We start from the raw sequence: 18816 nt of genomic DNA on the forward strand, positions 1-18816 counted from the left end.
TATATACCAATACCGTCTAATTAAACCTCAGAATATACATATATTACCAATTACCAAATTTTCACAAAAGGAAATATTCTCACATACTTAAGTTGAAATACGAAATACTTTACTATTTAATATCAATCAGCATCTTCCAATCAAATCAGAACATTACTAATTATCGAATCTTTTGTTTCTAGGTGTCTGCGGGTCAGCATATGCAGCTAACAGGCGACCTGAAGCCAGGCGTATCAGTGGCGGCGCAACAGGGCATGTACTTTAACCAGCAACAGAACCAAAGTCAGTCAGGACCGGCCGGGCAAACGGACACGTATTGTTCGGTTTCTCAGTCTCAAACGATCAACTTCACGCAGCAAAGTCTGAGACAGAGAGCTGCGGCTGCAGCCGCGGGTGGCGTTTCCCAACCCGCTGGCGCTGCAGCTGCACGCAACCATCCCCAGCAAGTGCCACCGAATCAGGTGGATCAACATCAACATGCGAAGATTCTTCAGCAGCAGCAGCTAATGCGCGCTCAGCAGGTATGTGTCTTATTCCATGATCGATCGAAAGTTTTCTAGAATGTCTTGTCGTGTGCTCTAGCCTGGAGGGTGTGAGCCAGGGGACTGGTTTATGGTTTAATTACCTAATGGTACCGCGAGCGATGTTTATCTATGGTAATAGAAATGGTGTTTCGCGAGTAAAGGGGTGAGGAAACTTGATTCGTGATGGGTTTGGTTTAATCTGCGGTTGATCGGGGGAATTTTAATTTCGATAAAGGAATAAGGGTGTTGTTCTTGGAATAAGGTTGGATGGAGGTTGCGAGGAACGCCGCGGTATTTTACACTCTCATCGCGATTGTAAATAATCGTGATTATGCGAAGGAAAATTTGCGAGATTGTAATTAGTTATTAAATTTTGATCGGGGAGATAACAGAGGGGTTCGCCGGAGAATTAGGTTTTGTAATAATTAATTCAACGGATAAAGTGATACTAGAGATTGCGATGGCTACAATAGCGAGGGGAAGTAGGCTTTACAAAACATTTCCATTTAAAAATGTTAAGAATCTTGAAAGAAGTGAAATTTTTTTTAAATTCTGCGAATAGAATAAAAAGAAAGAAATTGAGAATTCGCAGAGTCGTCGCGACGCGTGTTATTCGAAACATTAAGTTGGTATCCGGCGATGGTGAGCAACAGGTATCGCGGCTCCTTTGCAACTTCTTGGTTCCATCGCGCTGAAAGAAACGACGCAAATAGGACAAACGTCTTGGAAGCCGCGGAACAATGAATGGAAACTTTTTCTGTAACCGGGAAATCTGAGTTCGCGTGCACTTCCTGGAGAGAACGTAATGTCTGGTGTTATCGCGACTAAACAAGATCTTGCCTTTTTTATGATGTTTACGAATGCGGTTTGCCATGCTCGAAGGAGCTCGATCGAGTGAAATTATTGCGGTTTGTTATTCACCATTTTTTGTTCCTGTTATTTATGTATTTTCATTGCTAAATTAAATGTTTATTTTACTATGTGCTATTATTCGTACGCAATTGACTGTGACTTCGTGTTACGATTTATTTTCTGAATATACGAAATTTCAGTTTTTTTTTATTTAATTATTAATTATTATTATTATTATTATTTTTACAGTTCACATATAATGAACTTTAACGTTAATCTTACGTTATAAACAATCTAACAGCATAAAAAATATTGTCTGACAAATGGAAATTAATTTAAATAAAGAGAATAATGTATGCATGATAATTCTTTTAATAAAAGTTCGTAATTACTTTGTTGTTACTCCAATATGGTTGCCTTCGATGTTAGACTTCTTATCAGACACGACGATATTTACGACTTCAGAAAATATTCTAGGATGAACTTGAATTTGTTGTTTCCTATGTTTCATATTGTATCGTTATCTACAGTTTTAATTGTCAATTATCAGGATAAAAGTTAATATAAATAATCAGAAAAATGAAGTTGTCATATCCAGTGTTTGAATCTTAATAAAATTATATTATCCACTTTAAGTACTTCTTTCTGTCGCATAGCAAATAATAAAAGAAAACACGCACTAACAAACACTGTGACAATAAACACGGTGAATTGCTAATAAGCGATATACATAAAAAAGTGACCGTCGTGAAGATATTACGACGTTACGTGTGCAAATTTGTTCTCCTCTGCTTTTCATTCCATAAACACCACTTATGCATATCGGCGTGTGCATTCAGCTCATTAGAGTTTTAAATTGCAGGTGAACGCGTTAGTTTTACATCTTTACGAATTACGTCGCATTAAAGCCATTTAGAACTAGTAGAGTTTATCGGTCCATATTGTTCTTTGTGCCGACGCGAACAAAAGAGGAAAAGGAAAACAGAAAAAGACGAGACGAAAGACGTGCGTCTGTATCGAGCCTGTTGTTCTAGTTACTCGAGGTATAATGTAACGCCGGCAACTTTGCAATCAGACAACATTTGCATGCAGTCATTTACATCTTGTCCGGCACCGTGTTCTTCATCTTTTATGCATTTCCAATTTGCATCGGAAGAAACTGTGTCCACGAGCTCAATTACTGTCACTGAATCGTCTTCTTCCACGAATTATCCCCTCGAACACTTGCTCCTTCGCTCGACTATTGAAAAATTGCTAAAACATTGAATATCAAATTACACGTCGAGTCATCGAAATCACATTTGCATAAATTCGCCCCATTACCTGTCGATCTAATTCTATAACACAAACGTTATACGATATTCCTTCAACAGGAACGTTCGTAAAATGTGTGCCTAATACGTCGACTACTATCGTGGTCATCGATGAGCCACGTTTTACCAGACCTGTTAGAATGATCAAAATAAGATAAAGACTTTCGACAAAGACTTAAATAACATTGTCGAAAGAAAGTGTCCAAATACAACATAATACTTTGCAAAGATTAAATATCATGATATAGTATATCTCAATCTACTGCGGTTCTCAGAGCAAAATATATAAATATTCGCGTGGCAGTTAACGTATCAAATGTTTAAAAAACATATCTGACGTGTGATTTATCTGTCAAAGTATAATTAATAATTCTGTTTATTCCAACCTATCGGGAATAGAAGAATGTAAATATCAAGAAATAACGTATCACGATAATCTATCAACATGCTCTCAAGAAAAACATACTGGAAGAAAATCGAAAGCTGTTCGATGAGCAGAGTAAAATTATTAACGATTTATAAATCGTAACGGGTTCTCTGCGGCGCGGTCACGTTCCCGCTCGCGGACACGCCGCACGATTTATTAACGAATGACTCAGTTGTAATACCAAGCATTACTTTAACGATGTTAGAGTATCGAAGGCAACTCTCTGATCGTGCTCCAATTACTAATTGTAGGTCTCACGCAATTGGTTAGTCATTCTTCATCAGTGCGGATCTTTCTTTTCTTCTTTCTCGATATTTCCTTCGATCACGTTTTCTTCCTTTTTCACTTTTTGTTTTTCGTACGTTCGTTATAATGGAATAAAACAAACGCAGGCTGTACAGGTTGAAGAGTTAAACACCAGATCGTTTGATAATTGCTTGTTCTTGATGTTAGGTAGAATCGCTTGGAATCGTGTTACAAAATGAAGGAAGATTTTTCAAGATTGCATGGGTCGAGCTCTGGGTCACTTTCTATGTAATTGAGCTACCGTGAAGTGCAATCGCGTCCCCAATTGCCGTGAGAACGTTGGCGAAGTTTCCTCGATTTTCGAAGAATAACGAAGATTTGTTGCTTCTTCGGCGAAATGATCGATCTGTAATATGCGGTTCTCTTAAATCAGATTTTTTAACGATTGATAATCGGTTATATCGATTGGCACGATATGGTATCGACGAATATCTTTTCTTCTCTCTTTTTAGGAATTGGGATTAATTTAGATATTGTATCGATTTTAAATTATATTATTGTAATTATTCTCTCTATTTTTAAACTGTTTTTTTTTATTTTCCTGAATAATCTCCTTTATATCACAATTACTTAGATCGCCAAAATTACAAATATTAAAGGAAATTGTTAAACTAATAATTTTAAGTGATCCAGTCAAGAGTTAATCCGTAGAGAACCATTCATTTCCTTCTTCTCAAGTACGAATCAGTGGAAGAACGCGCGTGAAATTGCTACATGCTGATTTTAAGAGTGCTTCCTCCGTTCACCAGAAGCTCGTTGTGAGAGCAATAGGGCGGTGCTCGCTTAATCGTTGGTTGTTGCACGTTCAACAACGGAAAAAATACTTATGTTTGCATGGCGAGAGTGCTCCGATTTTACACGTTCAAATTTTTATACGTAGATAGAAAGTTTGGAACATTGCACCAATCACGTGATAACTATGTTATTTAATACTTATTTGCATGTTCTGAAAAATGTAGCAAAACGGGGCAAGTTGAGAAGTTTAATCGCAGTTAAATAAAAGATTCTCTTAATATAAGCTTATGATTGATTCCAAGTCCTACATTTAGTGTACAGATATCTTGTGAAATTGAGAAAATAAAAATTTCCTTCCATAATATTATATCGACATGAATATTACCAAAAAATAAAAATTCACAGGTGGCAAACAAAAAAATGTGCTGAATGTTTTATCTGCGTATTAAAAGTAGCATTAAAGTAGTAGAAACAATTGTGTAACTCACTGTGTGTCAGAAAAAATACAGAAGGGTGTAGAAAAGCGTAGACGATTTAGGAAGAAAGACGCAGAGAAAATGGTGGAGATTGCCTCTGGTGGCACATGGTGAATGCGTATCTCGTTTGGTAATGAGGAAAACGTGTGGCTACTGTCTCTGGTTGCCTTTCCGTCTTCATTGTCGTCATCGTATACGCGGACTTTCGTCGACGGCCGCGTAACACCAGGAAGTGGAAATGCAATCCAAGGGGTCTTGTGCAACGACACCGATGCTCGGAACTTCCGTGCTCGCCAGTTCGACGACAATGTGACTCCTAACGAGTCATCGATGCGTGCCGTGAGCTGAGTTGCAATTATTCCCCGTGGAATCCGTCGGTCGGCTTTCTAACTCGTACCTTATCGCTGTTCAAGACTCGTCAGTCGAACCTTATATCGTGTTCTTCATCCGCGATTCCGTTTTAGTATCGCGCATTTATGACGTTACCGCAGCAGATGGCAGGTGTTTTTAGCAGAACCTCAAGTTCGAATGAAAAGATATATTACAATATTCTTCTATTGGGCAAGAGTGGTATTTAAGTAGAATTTTCGACGTTTGTGAATGTCTGTTAATTTTACGAAGCCTTCACGCGAATTTGATTATGTTGCTTATAGTTTTCCACATAATTAATAAATAATGCTTTATATACAGATTTAGTTATACACAAATAGTAGCATATTACTAGTAGTTCAATAGTACAGTTGTCCAAAATGTTTCTTTCGTTTTATAAGGAAATAATAAACGCACAATGTTTTTTGTTTTATGTTTGTTTATTGAATTATACACGAACGTAATAATAGAAATATAACGAAATGGATCGTACCTAATTCAATAAAATAATATAAAACAGAAATTCTCGTTCGTCTATTATCAGCTTACGAAACGAAAGAAACTTCTCGGACAACCTAATACAACAGTAGTGTTACTCGCACTGGGCTTCGATTCGCGAAGTCAAAGTATCCGAGGCACGTAATTTCATGTAATTGAAATCCATTATTTACTTGTTCTTTCAGGTGATGCAACAACAGCACATGGCCGGAGGAATGGGTGGCGTGAGACCACCACCTCCCGAATACAAAGCGGCGGCTCAGGCCCAAATGATGCACGCTAGTATCGGCATGGGTCAGCAGCCTAGGTTTCCCAATACCGGGCCTATGCGTAGGGTTACACAACAACCTATGCCACCTTCAGGTGAGTACATCGTACTGTTCACAACTAATGAATGTATGACTCTTCGTTTGGCTAATTAGAACTTCTTCATACATATATGTATGTCAGTGTTGTTTCTATGTTTCGCTTATACCGATTAAGTTAATTATTAAGGATAATTGTATACTTCTCCACTATGCATAGTTCAATTATGTAATTAATGAAATGAAAGACACAAATTTAATGTAAGTCGTTTCTTAATCTTTCAAAGCTCTACAGTTAAAATGTGTTGCTGTCTAATTTTGCTTATTTTTATAGTATTTGATATATAATTTAGTTATTTGTTGGACCAGGGATTTAATTCTAAATACGAGTACACTTTAAAGAAAGAAACGGGGGAAAAGATGAAAGGAAAAGTAACACATACATTTTCAAGCACGTCGATCTTGTATACTCTTGTACGAAAACGAGGGAGCAAATGTGTATACGTTTTTAAAAGTGGAAATCAACCACGTCGGCACGATCCAATCCTCTGTTTCGCTTTTTACGCTGACAGTAGCGACGGTTACGTCACTTTCATATGCACTGGCCGGAGTTGGAAGGCACTTAGGGTAATGAGAAGCTGGGTGCTGCTATCGATTCCTCCGTCTTTCGTCGAAACGACGCGTTCAACCACTGTACGACAGTTTTGATTTCCCCGTTCTTCTGTCCTCGAATCGTTGTGATTTATTATCTCTGCTACATTATTTACGAACACTACGGAATAACGAAAATTACAAAATTATGGGAACTACAGAAATATACAAACTATACCGTGTAATAAAAATTGTAGAACCACGAGATTCTGAAAACATAGATAAAAGAACTGTACTCGAGGAAAAGATTACGACCATCAGATTTTTCTTCGAAACCTAGTTAAAGTTGCATTTCTCCATTTCGTTCACTCTTGTCCGCTATCCTTACAAAACAATATGTAAAATTCGAGTCATAAATGAGAAGTTCAGAAGAAGAAGGATATATGTGATAAAATTTGTGATTCAACGAAACTGTAGCTAAACTTGTTTGTATATTTCTAAACATTAAAACACATCACTACACGTACTCAAGAAGATTTGTATGTTCTCTATATATGGATATTATGTCAATACACTTATACTACTTCTCCCATTAAGTTTCTCAAATAATCCAGCCATAATTCAGACAAGGGTTACCTTGTCTCGTTTGACAAGACTGTGCACAGTTTTTGTACTAAAAGTTAAATAAAGCGTAATAGATGTATTTCTCTCGGAAATATTTTTTGGGCAGCGGTCTTGATTATTGGACTATTCCGATTACACAGAGCTACGTAAATCGAAGTGAGCAGACGTAAAGACGTAAAGAGTAAACTGTGAGTAATCGAGAAAAAATATTTGACCGGACGCGAAGCATTCATTTGAATAATGTTTATACACTTTTTAACCATCGCGATCGGTTAAATAAGTATTCGAGGGAAATGAGCCCGATCTCTTGCTGGATCCGCTCGAGGCTAGAAAGAACGAACGAGAACGAGATGTAGGTGTAGGAGCAGGAGAGGGTGGATTGGTGGTGGAAAGGGGATCGTAAATATTCTTATACATCGTAGCTCGTACGAGGCTCCTCTATCGATCTGCTCGGAGCTACTTTCATAAGATTCTATCCAAACGAAAATCCACAGAGCATTAAGGTTCTACGTTTCCTTCGTAATACGTATCTTCTTTACGTATCTGGCTAGCCAGAATGAAGAAACGTTTCCCCGCGATCGATCACCATCCTCTGCGATTCAATCGTCTGTTTCGGTCGTCGTAAATCTTACCTAAGATATTTTCGTATATAATTTGTAACAAGAAAATCCTTCTTCTGGTTTGATAAGAGATTTCCTGTTTGATACGACGAAGATTTTCTACGACTTAATTGTATACAAAATACATCATTGGTGGCAAATGTGCTGGAAGTTTTGAAAGATGAAGCTTTAAAAATATCCTTCTTTTTTCTAGTAGAGTTTCTTTATGTTTGTCCGCCTTGTTGTCAATTTTAAAAAAACTGTCAGACACAATTTACATATATTTATTCAATAATAAATTTACAACTAAGCAACAATGGCATAATTCTCAGTGGCAAGGTTTAAATTATTTTAAGAGACATAATATGTACCATTATAAAGAAAAAGGCAAATGAAAGCCATATATAATTTCTTTGAGAGCGACGATTTACTAATAGAATAAATTCTCAATGTCTGAAATTTCATCTTCCCTATCAACGTGAAAGAAAGTGCATCTAAACCTTAAAGAAGAATCCTTAATATAGTCTTAGCCGTATTTTTATACAATCTTTTACATAAAAACCCTGAAAAATGACAATATTCACTAGCAATCACCTATCCGTTTGTTCTTGTTTTGTCGTAGGTCCGATGATGAGGCCGCAAATTGCGCAGCAGCAGCAGCAGGCGTTGCACGCTGCCGGTGGTAACATGTACATGGGCGGTGGCGGTATGGCCGCCATAGGCGGAATGCATCAGATGCATCAGCGTCTTGGATATCCTAGGACTAACAATCAACGGCCGCCTAACGTTAGCGTGGGTCCGCCTGATGGCCTTGGAAATAGTATCGCGGGCCGCGGCGCCCAGCAGGAGTGGCGACACGTTCTCATGCAGCAACAAGGCTTTCAGGCGCAGGCTTTGCGATCGCAATTTAACCAACAAGGTCACCAAGGTAAGCGTCTCCCTGGGACATCCATTATCATGTTTGTAATCCTGCGCGCAGTAGGCGATTCGTACGAGTAATCGCCGTTTCGAACGATATCGAATTAACAAATAACTTTTCTGTTCGGTTAACCGGTTACAACTATAACTCTGAAAATTATCTTCGGTTTTGAGAATTAATTTCTTCGCAGAAAATGGAATATTAAGAGATATTACGAATATTAAGAATGGATGTTATATACGTCTCTAATTAAATCTTATATTATAATATTGAGTAGTAGAATGCGAGTTACATTTCATGGGATTTTATAATCCTATATTTCCTGGAGACAGGAATGTGGAATTTGAAAATTGGAAATTATTCTTTTACTCGTAATGCAGATAGCAAGATAATAATAGATTTGGTCTTGTATTAGTGTCTACCAATTAATCCATTGTAACAGAAAGATATTTTGTACAATTGTTATATTCGTAGTTCTATATTTTACAATGAAAAATTAAGCTGTATGATTGCAGTAACGTACATTTGTCACGTTAGTTCATGATCCATTCCATATTGCAACACAAAGAGTCAAACCATTAAGGCTACATCTTTATACGTGATAAATGATGAATTAAATCATTGCGTTCCTGTAGACAGTAAATACCAGTTATCACAACGAAATGTAAATCGTGTTAAACCGTTTCACTTATCCTCATTTTCCAGGTGGATTCGGTATGGGTAACACAGGTGGAATGCAGATGAACGCCGCACAGATGCAACAGCATCAACAGTTGATCCGCTCACAAAGTGGAGGTATCGCTGGCTCCGGTATGGCCAACAGCACTCAGATGCAGCAGTTACTGTCGCAGCAACACCAGCAGCAAACATTAGCCATGCAGCAGAGTAATAATCAAATGTCACTGCAGATGCAAATGTCGCAGTCCTCATCAGTCAACTCTGTCAGCACTACCGGAACCGGTAAGTCTTGGACGATGACCATTCCCTGATTCCAAACCGCGGAGAATATTGATCGAACGAGATCTTGCGTTAAACAAGAAAAATGATTTCGACGTGATTAATCGTCCGATAAATGGTGGATCCTGATCAATTTTCGTTACCTGATAATTTTATGATTGATTCAATGAAACTTATGATTTATTCAAATGGATTTCTTTCGATTACGCGTGTTTATCGTGAAAGATTACAGTTTCGTATGATATATTAAATAGAATAATAATAAATAATAGTTATGTAATGATTTGTTCGCTAACAAAACGTATAACGAAATAATTAATCGTGTTAACGATGTTTTCGACAGTTAAGTTTATATCTTTGTATTTATTTTTGTTATATTAGTATGATAAATCGGGCTTCTGTTAGAAAAGTAATAGGATATTGAAACATGTTTTACGATTGTTATATGCGTATTTAAGTTGTTCATGTTATTATTTCTTAATGAAGTATCCATTGTAATTGATCAAAAGCAGTCAATAAAGCTCAAGTTCTCCCTTTTTACATACAAGATTATCTTAAGGAATTGTTGTATTACAAAAACAAAACCAAGGATACATTGATTATTTCTAAAAATTAATAATAGTGTCATAACACACGCAACGATGCTATTAAAATTTATTTATACAGGAAACAGCTGAAATTACATTTTTTTCGTGCTTAATACGAAAATATGCAAATACTTTAACTCGTTCTATCCTCGACCATATTATTACACTATCAAATCATTTGTACTAATCCTCATTAGTGTATTTATCCTCCTTATACATTATCATAAAATTATTTGCTCGTTATCAATCACGTTCGAACGATTCCCTTGCAGGTTCTCCCCTGCACCCGCATCAACAGTACGGTGCTGGTAGTCCAGGAGTGCGCAGCCTGTCTCAACAGCAACAGCAACATGCGCAACCGCCGGCCACCACTACGGACCCTTCCGTAGCCGCAGCGGACTTTAGCCTCGAATTTCTGGAGAACCTTCCGACTGGAGACACGTCGAACTTCAGCGCTCAGGAACTGCTGAATTCCCTCGACCCTACGGCGGGCTTCAACCTCGATATTCTGTAAGACCACGCCTATCGCGGTCTATTCGGAAAATCGGATTTTAATTCACTCATAGACCGGTTTAAAACGCAAAAAAAAAAAAAGTGAAAATGTGAAAAAGAACGACGTACGATAATACATACACGCGCTAGGATCGATCACCCCAGGAAAAACGCTTACGTCCATAAGTAGATTCGCTTTGACTGCACGCGCAGCATTCTCCGTCGTATGCTGCGCTGACAATTCGTTTAACAGTTCCTTCGAGATCGATGAATAATGACGAGACGTAATCGTCGCGTCGAGAGAAAATTAGTTGGTAAAAGTTAACAGGTTTACTGGGTTCGTGGAACGTGATCGTACCATTTGTTAGTCTTGATGGTAATGTGACAAAACTGTAGCGGTGAATGGACTGTGAACGAAGTCGAAAGTAGACGAAACGAGTGAAAGGGGGCGAGGAGACATAAGATTATTGATTTCCGTGTTGTGACGACCACTCGTCGAACCGCGACGATCACGGTTACCTGTAACGCGCGTCCTCCAATGATCAGACATGTTCATCGATTAATCTAATTTGAAAACGCGCAGTCGGGGTGTTTGATCCAGTCGAACCAGAAGTAAATGGCGGTTGGTATCACGACACGTGCATATGATAGATCCATACGTGTAGTAAGTTTCCTCAAACAGTTCGATGTTCGGCTTGCGGACGATAGAGGGTGCGCGAGTTGAAAAATTCGTTCGTCAGAGGGCATCCGGTTCGACGTCTCGCTTGCATGGAAACCGGTCGTAGTGCATTTTCGGCAGCTATCCTTCGGCTGGCGACTATTCTTCTAGGCAATCATCTTTTAGTAAAATTTAATTTCTTAAACGATAAACGATCAAAGAAGCAGCAGAAACAAGAGAGTAAGGAAAAGAGAGGTAAATAGATCGAAATAGAACCAGCGGACGGTCGACAGCGTGGGAAATCAAGAGGTACGCGTAAAAATTCGTCCCGTCGTTCGTTACTCCGCAAACGTTTTATATTACATATACACATATAATAATATATATAGTGACGTTTAATCGCCATGTAAGTGGCATGTTCGAATCCTTTTTTTTCGCTGCTCCCCATGTTCTCAAGTTTTCGCAGTGACGGTCGCACCGGAGTGAGGATCGATCGATCTTTCTCTCTCGAGTGCACGCGTCGACGACACTGCGCGGTGACTTCGACGCGCACTCCACAAAACGACCAACGGTACAATTCATTCTCTTGATTTTTCACGCTATGATCCACGATCGAGAATCGTCAGCGGACAGGCGAACAAAAGAAAATATCGTCCTAATAATCGTCGGTTCACGATCGATCGTGTCGTCGTTTTTGTTACAATGACGTTCCATTTATCCTTTCGGTCGACGATCGAGCGAAAGAACATTGAATCGTCGATTTTCTTGAACGAATCGACATTCGACCGTCGCTGAACTTCGATTTACAGCTAATTACATTATTACGATAATAACAATTGCTAGAGATAATAACGTATTTAAACGATGCCGCGAACGATCGCGTATTCTACAATTAACAGAAAGTCAATTATGAGATATATTATTCGATTCCCGATGAATTACATCGTGGCCTGCGACGACGGGCCAGTGTTTCGGCCCGATCGATCGGTCCACGTCTCGCAGGGTTCGCGTCGCGTTTGATGATGAGGAGAGAAAGAGACGGAGCGAGTAAGAGTGGGAGAGAATGAAGAAACCCTTCCTAAGAACGCAGTGTTAGTGTTGCTACGGGATAAATTACAATCTTGACTGTACATAAAAATACACGATTACATAAACACACATACATACACATACACGTACACATACGAGTTAGAAGAAAATTCAGGACGATAAGTTCGCAAACTTTAGCCGATTAAAATTTAAGAGCCCTACGATATAGGTGAATATTATACATATATATATAAATAAATAAATATATATATATATGTAATGATAATAGTAATCGATGATAACGCACGATTCAAGAGCGAATGGCGAGAAATAGTGATACGGATGAAAATAGAAAGAGATAGAATATTTGAGAATATGGGAAAAAAAGAATATAATTGGGGCGAAAAAGTGAAACGAATGAATCGATGAGAAAGAATGAGACAACGCGTGATTGTGTATGTGTGTTTCGCGCGGCGATAAAGCACATTTCCTCGATCCGAGCGTATTTATTGAGTTTTAGTTCCATAGAATGTGCTCTGTCGTCGAATTCGACAGGTTGCACATGAAATAATTACGGTCAGCTGCGAACATCGTTCTTGGTACGATGAACCGAATGCTCTTCTCGCGGATATTCCGGTTCTTTTCGGCTTTTTCGAAATACCAAGAATCGTTGTAACAGGATAGCATTAGTACTTATCGTTTGATCCATTTTCAGTCAGAATTCATGCGAAACGTTCGATTGATACGGTGATTTATGAAATGTATCGAGCTACAGTTCATCGTCACCAGATGGCGGGTTCGCGACTAATCTTCCAAATAGTAAATACATTCCATAGATAATGAAAATGGAGTTAGAGATTCATGGTTCGTCTAATCAAAACTATCGTTTCTAGAAAAAGAGAGAGAGAGAGAGAGAGAGAAAGGTCGAAATAGATGAAAAAACGAAGTTTACGAGGAAACCGTCGAGATAAGATAGACGCACTAGAATTCAAGAACACCGAGTGAATATACGGGACACCCGGTAGAAAGTAGAAAAGAAAGACAGCAGAGAAACGAGAGTGCAGGAAAGTAACGAAAAGTAAAATAATCCTCGACCGTTCGCCGAAAAGCGTGCACGAATACTTTCCGATTGGTGTTTCGCTCGTCACTCGCAGTTATATTCAGCGCTCGAATGGAGATCGCGTCTCCGATTTCGAGCATGCTCGTGTCATGCGAAAATTAGCAAAAAGAAGACAGTACGCGCGCCGCGCGGTTCCTTTTTTTTTTTTTTTAACGTAAAATAAATAAAGGAAGAAATTTTCTTGAATCAGACGAAACGACGTCATTTATTGTCTTGTAAAATATTGGGGCCATGAAACATAATCTAAAGAATGAAAAAAACGACATAAAAAAAGCGAAAAATGTGGAGAAAGAATAATAATTAAAAAAATGGGGGGAACGAAGGGGACAGGTGCTCTGATCGTGTCACGTTGATTTAATGAGGACGTATGATGTAAACGGAGAGAATCAAGAATAGTGATGAGAGTAACGAAGTCGCCACACGTGGTTGTTCTGTTCTCTTTGCTTTTTTCCATGATTCTTAATAGAAGTAATGAATATACATACGTTTTTTCGTGGACGAACGAAAGCGAGAGAATGCGAGAATGCGAGAGAGAAAGAGAGCATTAGGGACCAACCAAAAAGAGAGTTAAAAAGCGTGCAGTGGTGTCGATTGTCGCGGTGGATCGTTTTTCCTTTTTATACACACGACGAAACGAGAGAGAACAATGGAGAAAGTGAGACATCAGTGCCTCGAATTATTTCGTGACAGAACACCGGACTAACAGTTCTAATCTCTATTATTTTCACGAAAATCTTTACGCGATGCATACAAAATGTGTTTCCGATCCTCGTGAGTATGCCACTCGATCTTCCACGTTTTAGGGGAAAAAAATGAAAGAGAAAAATGGACATAAAGATTGAAATAAGATCCATGAAAAAAGTTAACAACGATCGAGCTGTTTTCTCTTGCACTGTCGACAGTCGATGTTGGTTAGACGACGTTTCAGCCGGAGCGGACAAAATAAAAGAAAGGCTCCCGGGTATGTGTCAGTTCATCGAGGAGTCTCGTGCCGGATAAATATATACCTAATTATTTATAATATTTATAACTTTATATGATACACGGGCATTTCGCATAGAATAAAGTTCATGTTGAATTTCGAACTGTTATTAATAAAAAGCGTTGAGTTCCTACAATCGTTTCTTTACTTCGCTTCTGGATAATATTATCGTCTCATCTCACGACGAGTCGTATATTTCCAAATCGATTTTCCATTTTCCAACACAACAACAACAAACGGAGAAACCAAAGATTAAAACGGGAGAAATCGACCGTGTAACTCGATGAAATTTCGTTCCCAATGATAAACAACGCGTGCAGGACGCGCCATAAATGTCGATAAAACGGTACTGTTTGCCGGGTTCCCCGTAACTTCGCTAATTGTCGATTCGTGTTAAACCCGTGATCCATCGGACTGTTTAACGCGTTTCAATGTCGGTTATTTACACGCGAAGAATATAATCGAAACACAGTTCCTACATAGAACAGCCAGAAAGCGGCACAGAGCAGGACCAACCAGAGTCTCATCGATCTGTCCGCGATCCTAACCATTTTGCATCTTCCATTCATTTCACGGTATTATACGTACTTCCAATGTTCACACGTCTCTCGTGCAATCGAACTAAACGTTTCGGGGATCGTTTCATGCCTACACAGATTTTCCCTCTGATTGGGCCATTTTTCGAAGTGCTCATCTTTTTATCGATTCTCTCCGGAGAGAATCGGAGGCGGATGCGTTTCTGCTCGAGGACACTGCCGGCGATCGCTGAAAAATTCACGATAGCGTTCATCGATCGACACGGTGAGAAAGAGACAGAGAAACCAAATGAAAATAGCGAATCCTGACTGATCCGGTGGTGGCGCACGCGAAGCGTATCCACGCTGTTTGCGCGATAATCCTAACGAAACTTCGCTCATTATCGATTCCTTCGAGGCTGTTGTTGCTAAGCGGATTCCTCGCGTTCCGTGTTAATCCTCGTTCCTCATCGAACATTTCTATATTAACAAATATTACGGTATTACTCTCCGTGAGGGGAGGAACCACTTTGCTTGTTATCTCGTAGGTGAACCAGTTAACTCATAGAATTCATTGTTTCTACGAAGACGACGTTTTCATCTGCACCTCGACGTTCCGACACTAGGTCGAACGGCGGCGGCCTAACGCGTACGGTCGCGACGAACGCGGGGGCGGAAAGGGGCGGAGGATCAATATCACGGTTAGGGAGAGACCAGACTGAAAATAGGAGCGAGTGTAGGAGCAGCGATGAGGGATAAGGATTACAAGAGGAGAGAGAAAAGGAAAGAGGAGGGAAGCCAACCCGAAAATGTCAATTCGCCGGCCTTGGCTCCTCGTGAAATTACTATCGTGGCATAAGGGTAGAGCTCTAAACGGACTCTTACGGTTTTACGGGAGAATTACCCTCGGATAGAGCAGATGTCTATGGTGATGGAGAAATATTTCTGTGGCATCGGATTATGATTCTTGTGAGCAATAACTCCAATAGATTCAGTTGAGTTTTAGGTCACGGAGGATCATATGGATGTAAAAGATTCATAGTAATTTGTTTTTGTATCATGTTTCGTTGATCGATTTGGGTTGTTCGTAGAATTACGTTCATGTAAATCGTGTCATAATAGAATCGTATTCTTAGTTTCTGTTTTATTAGAGTATCCTGTTAATTCGAAGTTTTGTTTTGCTTTATTCGTTTATTAAATTTTGTTTTGGATAGATTCCGAAATTGATTTCTGGAGAATTAACTGTGTCATTCTATCTATCGAGATTTAGTATTTTGAAATTCACTCGAGAACCTTCAATCTATTTAGAATCTCATTAAGATTTGTCAACCAAAGTTTATCCAAGCTTTTATAATTATTAAATATTATTTAAAACCCAAATAGTATTAGTATTTGAATAAATTCGTCGATCTTAGATTCGCAATTCTATATAAGTATGCCAAGGTGAAAAAGGCATTGATTTATAATCTGATCGTATTGATAACTATATCCTTGGTTAAGTGTCGTCCTATATACCAATGTGCATATTGTGCAAGCTATACTGTGATTAATAAGTCTTTTCTTTCATACAAATTCGAGTGGGCCAATCGTTTTTCACCAAAGTCCATGATTTTGAGAATTAGTTCATTAGATGTATATAATGAACGATATAAGAAAGTGAATTTGTTAGGGCAATCTTACTTTCCTTTACTTCCATTTCCAGTAGGTTACGACTATTTGAGATGAAAGTAAGAAATAAGTATTACTAAAGATAAACGACAAAAGTGAAATAGAATAATATATTCGGTTTGTAATAGTTTGCAAATTTCATTGATAGAACATGTAAGTGCAATGACGATCCACTGGTCGACATCGACAGAGCACGCAACGCTCCACTATATACACAACACCGAATGGCTCATGAAAAATCTGTGGTGAAACTATCAATTAACTGACCTTTGCGATAGAGAAAGGCAGAGTTCACGTAACTATTCTGGATTAGGACAAATTCTCGTTTCGAAGTTGCACATTCTAGCAACTACAAATTACGCAAACACTGAAGACGTTTGAGTCGCGTAAAAATCTCGAGTCCAAGTACAGTAGAGCAAAACAAACTTCCGGAAATATCTCGCGAATTATCTGTTGAAACAGACAAGAAGATATGATTTTTTAATTTCCAATGTAACGGTAAATATGTTGACTAGAAGGAACGTGTTTGTTAACTCACAGTCGTTTTTTCTCTAAAACGGCGACAGATCTGAAACGTTGATCATCCTTCGTCGTAAAAGTCAGCGAGAGTAAAAGTATCGAGATATTTTCTAAGTTCTTGTTCTTGACACAGAAGAAACAGTAACAATAAAAACACACACATATAATTTCACTCTATTGCGAGAGAACAAAAAAAGAAAAAAAAAATGAAGTATAAAAATGTGAAAAATTGGACGGTATACCTATATTTCAAGGTTATATAAAACCAACTCGTGGTTCTTGTATCCAGTTTATTTTATACTCGCTTGCCTTTTGTGTAGAGCGTCGACTAGATGATTTTCTACTGATCCTCTCTTTACAAGAATACGAAAAACAGTCGTCGAGGTTGTCGCAAACATCGAAACCTCTTTTTCATAAACCTTACTCATGTACCGTCATCCAGGGAATTTCGTTTTTTCCAAAGACAGTCTCTACGACGAACACCCGTATATCCTCGAAAATTTTATTTCAATTTGCGTTTTAATGAACGATCGGTTTTACGTGTTCCTATTTCTTATATTAGAAACTATATTCAAGTTTAAACGTGAATACCGAATTAATTATTAAAACTCTCAGTTTGTCGAGGTTATTGAACTATAGCGAATTTTCAATTCGAAGAGACTGTTCTTTGCAACAACGAAATCGATTCAACGAGAGGAAGAGGCGAGAAAAAGCAGAGGGTGACTCAATTGAGAATATAATAATTATACATATAGTATATAGCTATATATACACACACACGCATATCTATATATATATATAGATATCTTTTTCTCGACAATTCCTTCGAATGAACCAATTGATTATATATATATCTCGCGGTAAATGAATACAATTCAGAATAATGCTTGAGGGATCAGTATTTATAATACTCGAGGAGGTTTCGATAAATACGATAAAATAATATTTGACCAACAACGATGACTACGACGACGACTCAGAATCACGGCGACAGAAGCATAGCGACGTATCGGTTTCTTTTTTCCTTCGTCGTATATTGTAAATAGCGTGTAGTAAGTCAGTATGCGGTTGGTGGGAGGTAGGTAGAGACAAAGAGAAAGCGAGCGAAGCACGTGACTGTAATTTTTGCGGCTGACGGATAATCGGCGAACACCGCCGCGCCACAGAGTCTTGATGTTTTCTTCTTCGACCGAATTGCGCGCGAGAGGGGATCGAGAATGCAAACGAAAGCCGTTTCTCTCCCTTCTCGGCGAGAAATCGCTTCGAACAGGTCATAGGATACGGTCCGTGACGGTACGTAACGGGCGTGCACAGTGACAATCTTGCGAAATAAAACGAAACGAAATAATTAATGATTGAGAAAATTTAAAAAATTAATTATTGAAAGTCACTATTTTATGAATGGATAGGATGAATCGATATATAACTAGAAGAAAAAAAAACGGAAGAAAGATAATGTAGAGCAAGAAGCGAATAATATCGATGTTGATTAAAATTCTGTTGATTGAAATTCTAAATTCTTTAATTACAATTGTGAATTAAGGAAAATAATACGATAGGAAGGGTAAAGAAGAATCACACGCGAAACGGGATGAACGTGCTAGCGCTTTCGCCGCAGATCAATCGACGCAGATTCAATACTCTTTCTTCATGCTATTGTTCTTAACGAGATTGTGATATATTATATTGTTAATGCTGTAACGATAACTAGATGCGCGTACGTATAGAGGGCGCAATTGTTCGTCGCGCGG

The 18816-nt window shown here is 38.5% G+C and overlaps 1 protein-coding gene across 6 annotated transcripts in view; it reads left to right on the plus strand.

Moving 5' to 3' along the window:
* The window catches only part of LOC117213771 (neurogenic protein mastermind-like), a 247964-nt gene extending 229457 nt beyond the window's left edge, over positions 1-18507 (plus strand). For all 6 annotated transcript variants that reach the window (XM_033459403.1, XM_033459404.1, XM_033459405.1 and 3 more), the window contains 5 exons: positions 183-521; positions 5686-5863; positions 8242-8547; positions 9244-9498; positions 10355-18507. In XM_033459403.1, coding sequence (XP_033315294.1) covers positions 183-521; positions 5686-5863; positions 8242-8547; positions 9244-9498; positions 10355-10596 — 1320 coding nt within the window. In that variant the 3' untranslated portion in view covers positions 10597-18507. The remainder of the gene's footprint in view (positions 1-182; positions 522-5685; positions 5864-8241; positions 8548-9243; positions 9499-10354) is intronic.
* Positions 18508-18816: the final 309 nt, after the last annotated feature.

This window comes from Bombus bifarius, unplaced genomic scaffold, assembly GCF_011952205.1.
Source record: "Bombus bifarius isolate JDL3187 unplaced genomic scaffold, Bbif_JDL3187 scf7180000009125, whole genome shotgun sequence".
In the NCBI taxonomy this organism is placed as follows: Eukaryota; Metazoa; Arthropoda; class Insecta; order Hymenoptera; family Apidae; genus Bombus; species Bombus bifarius.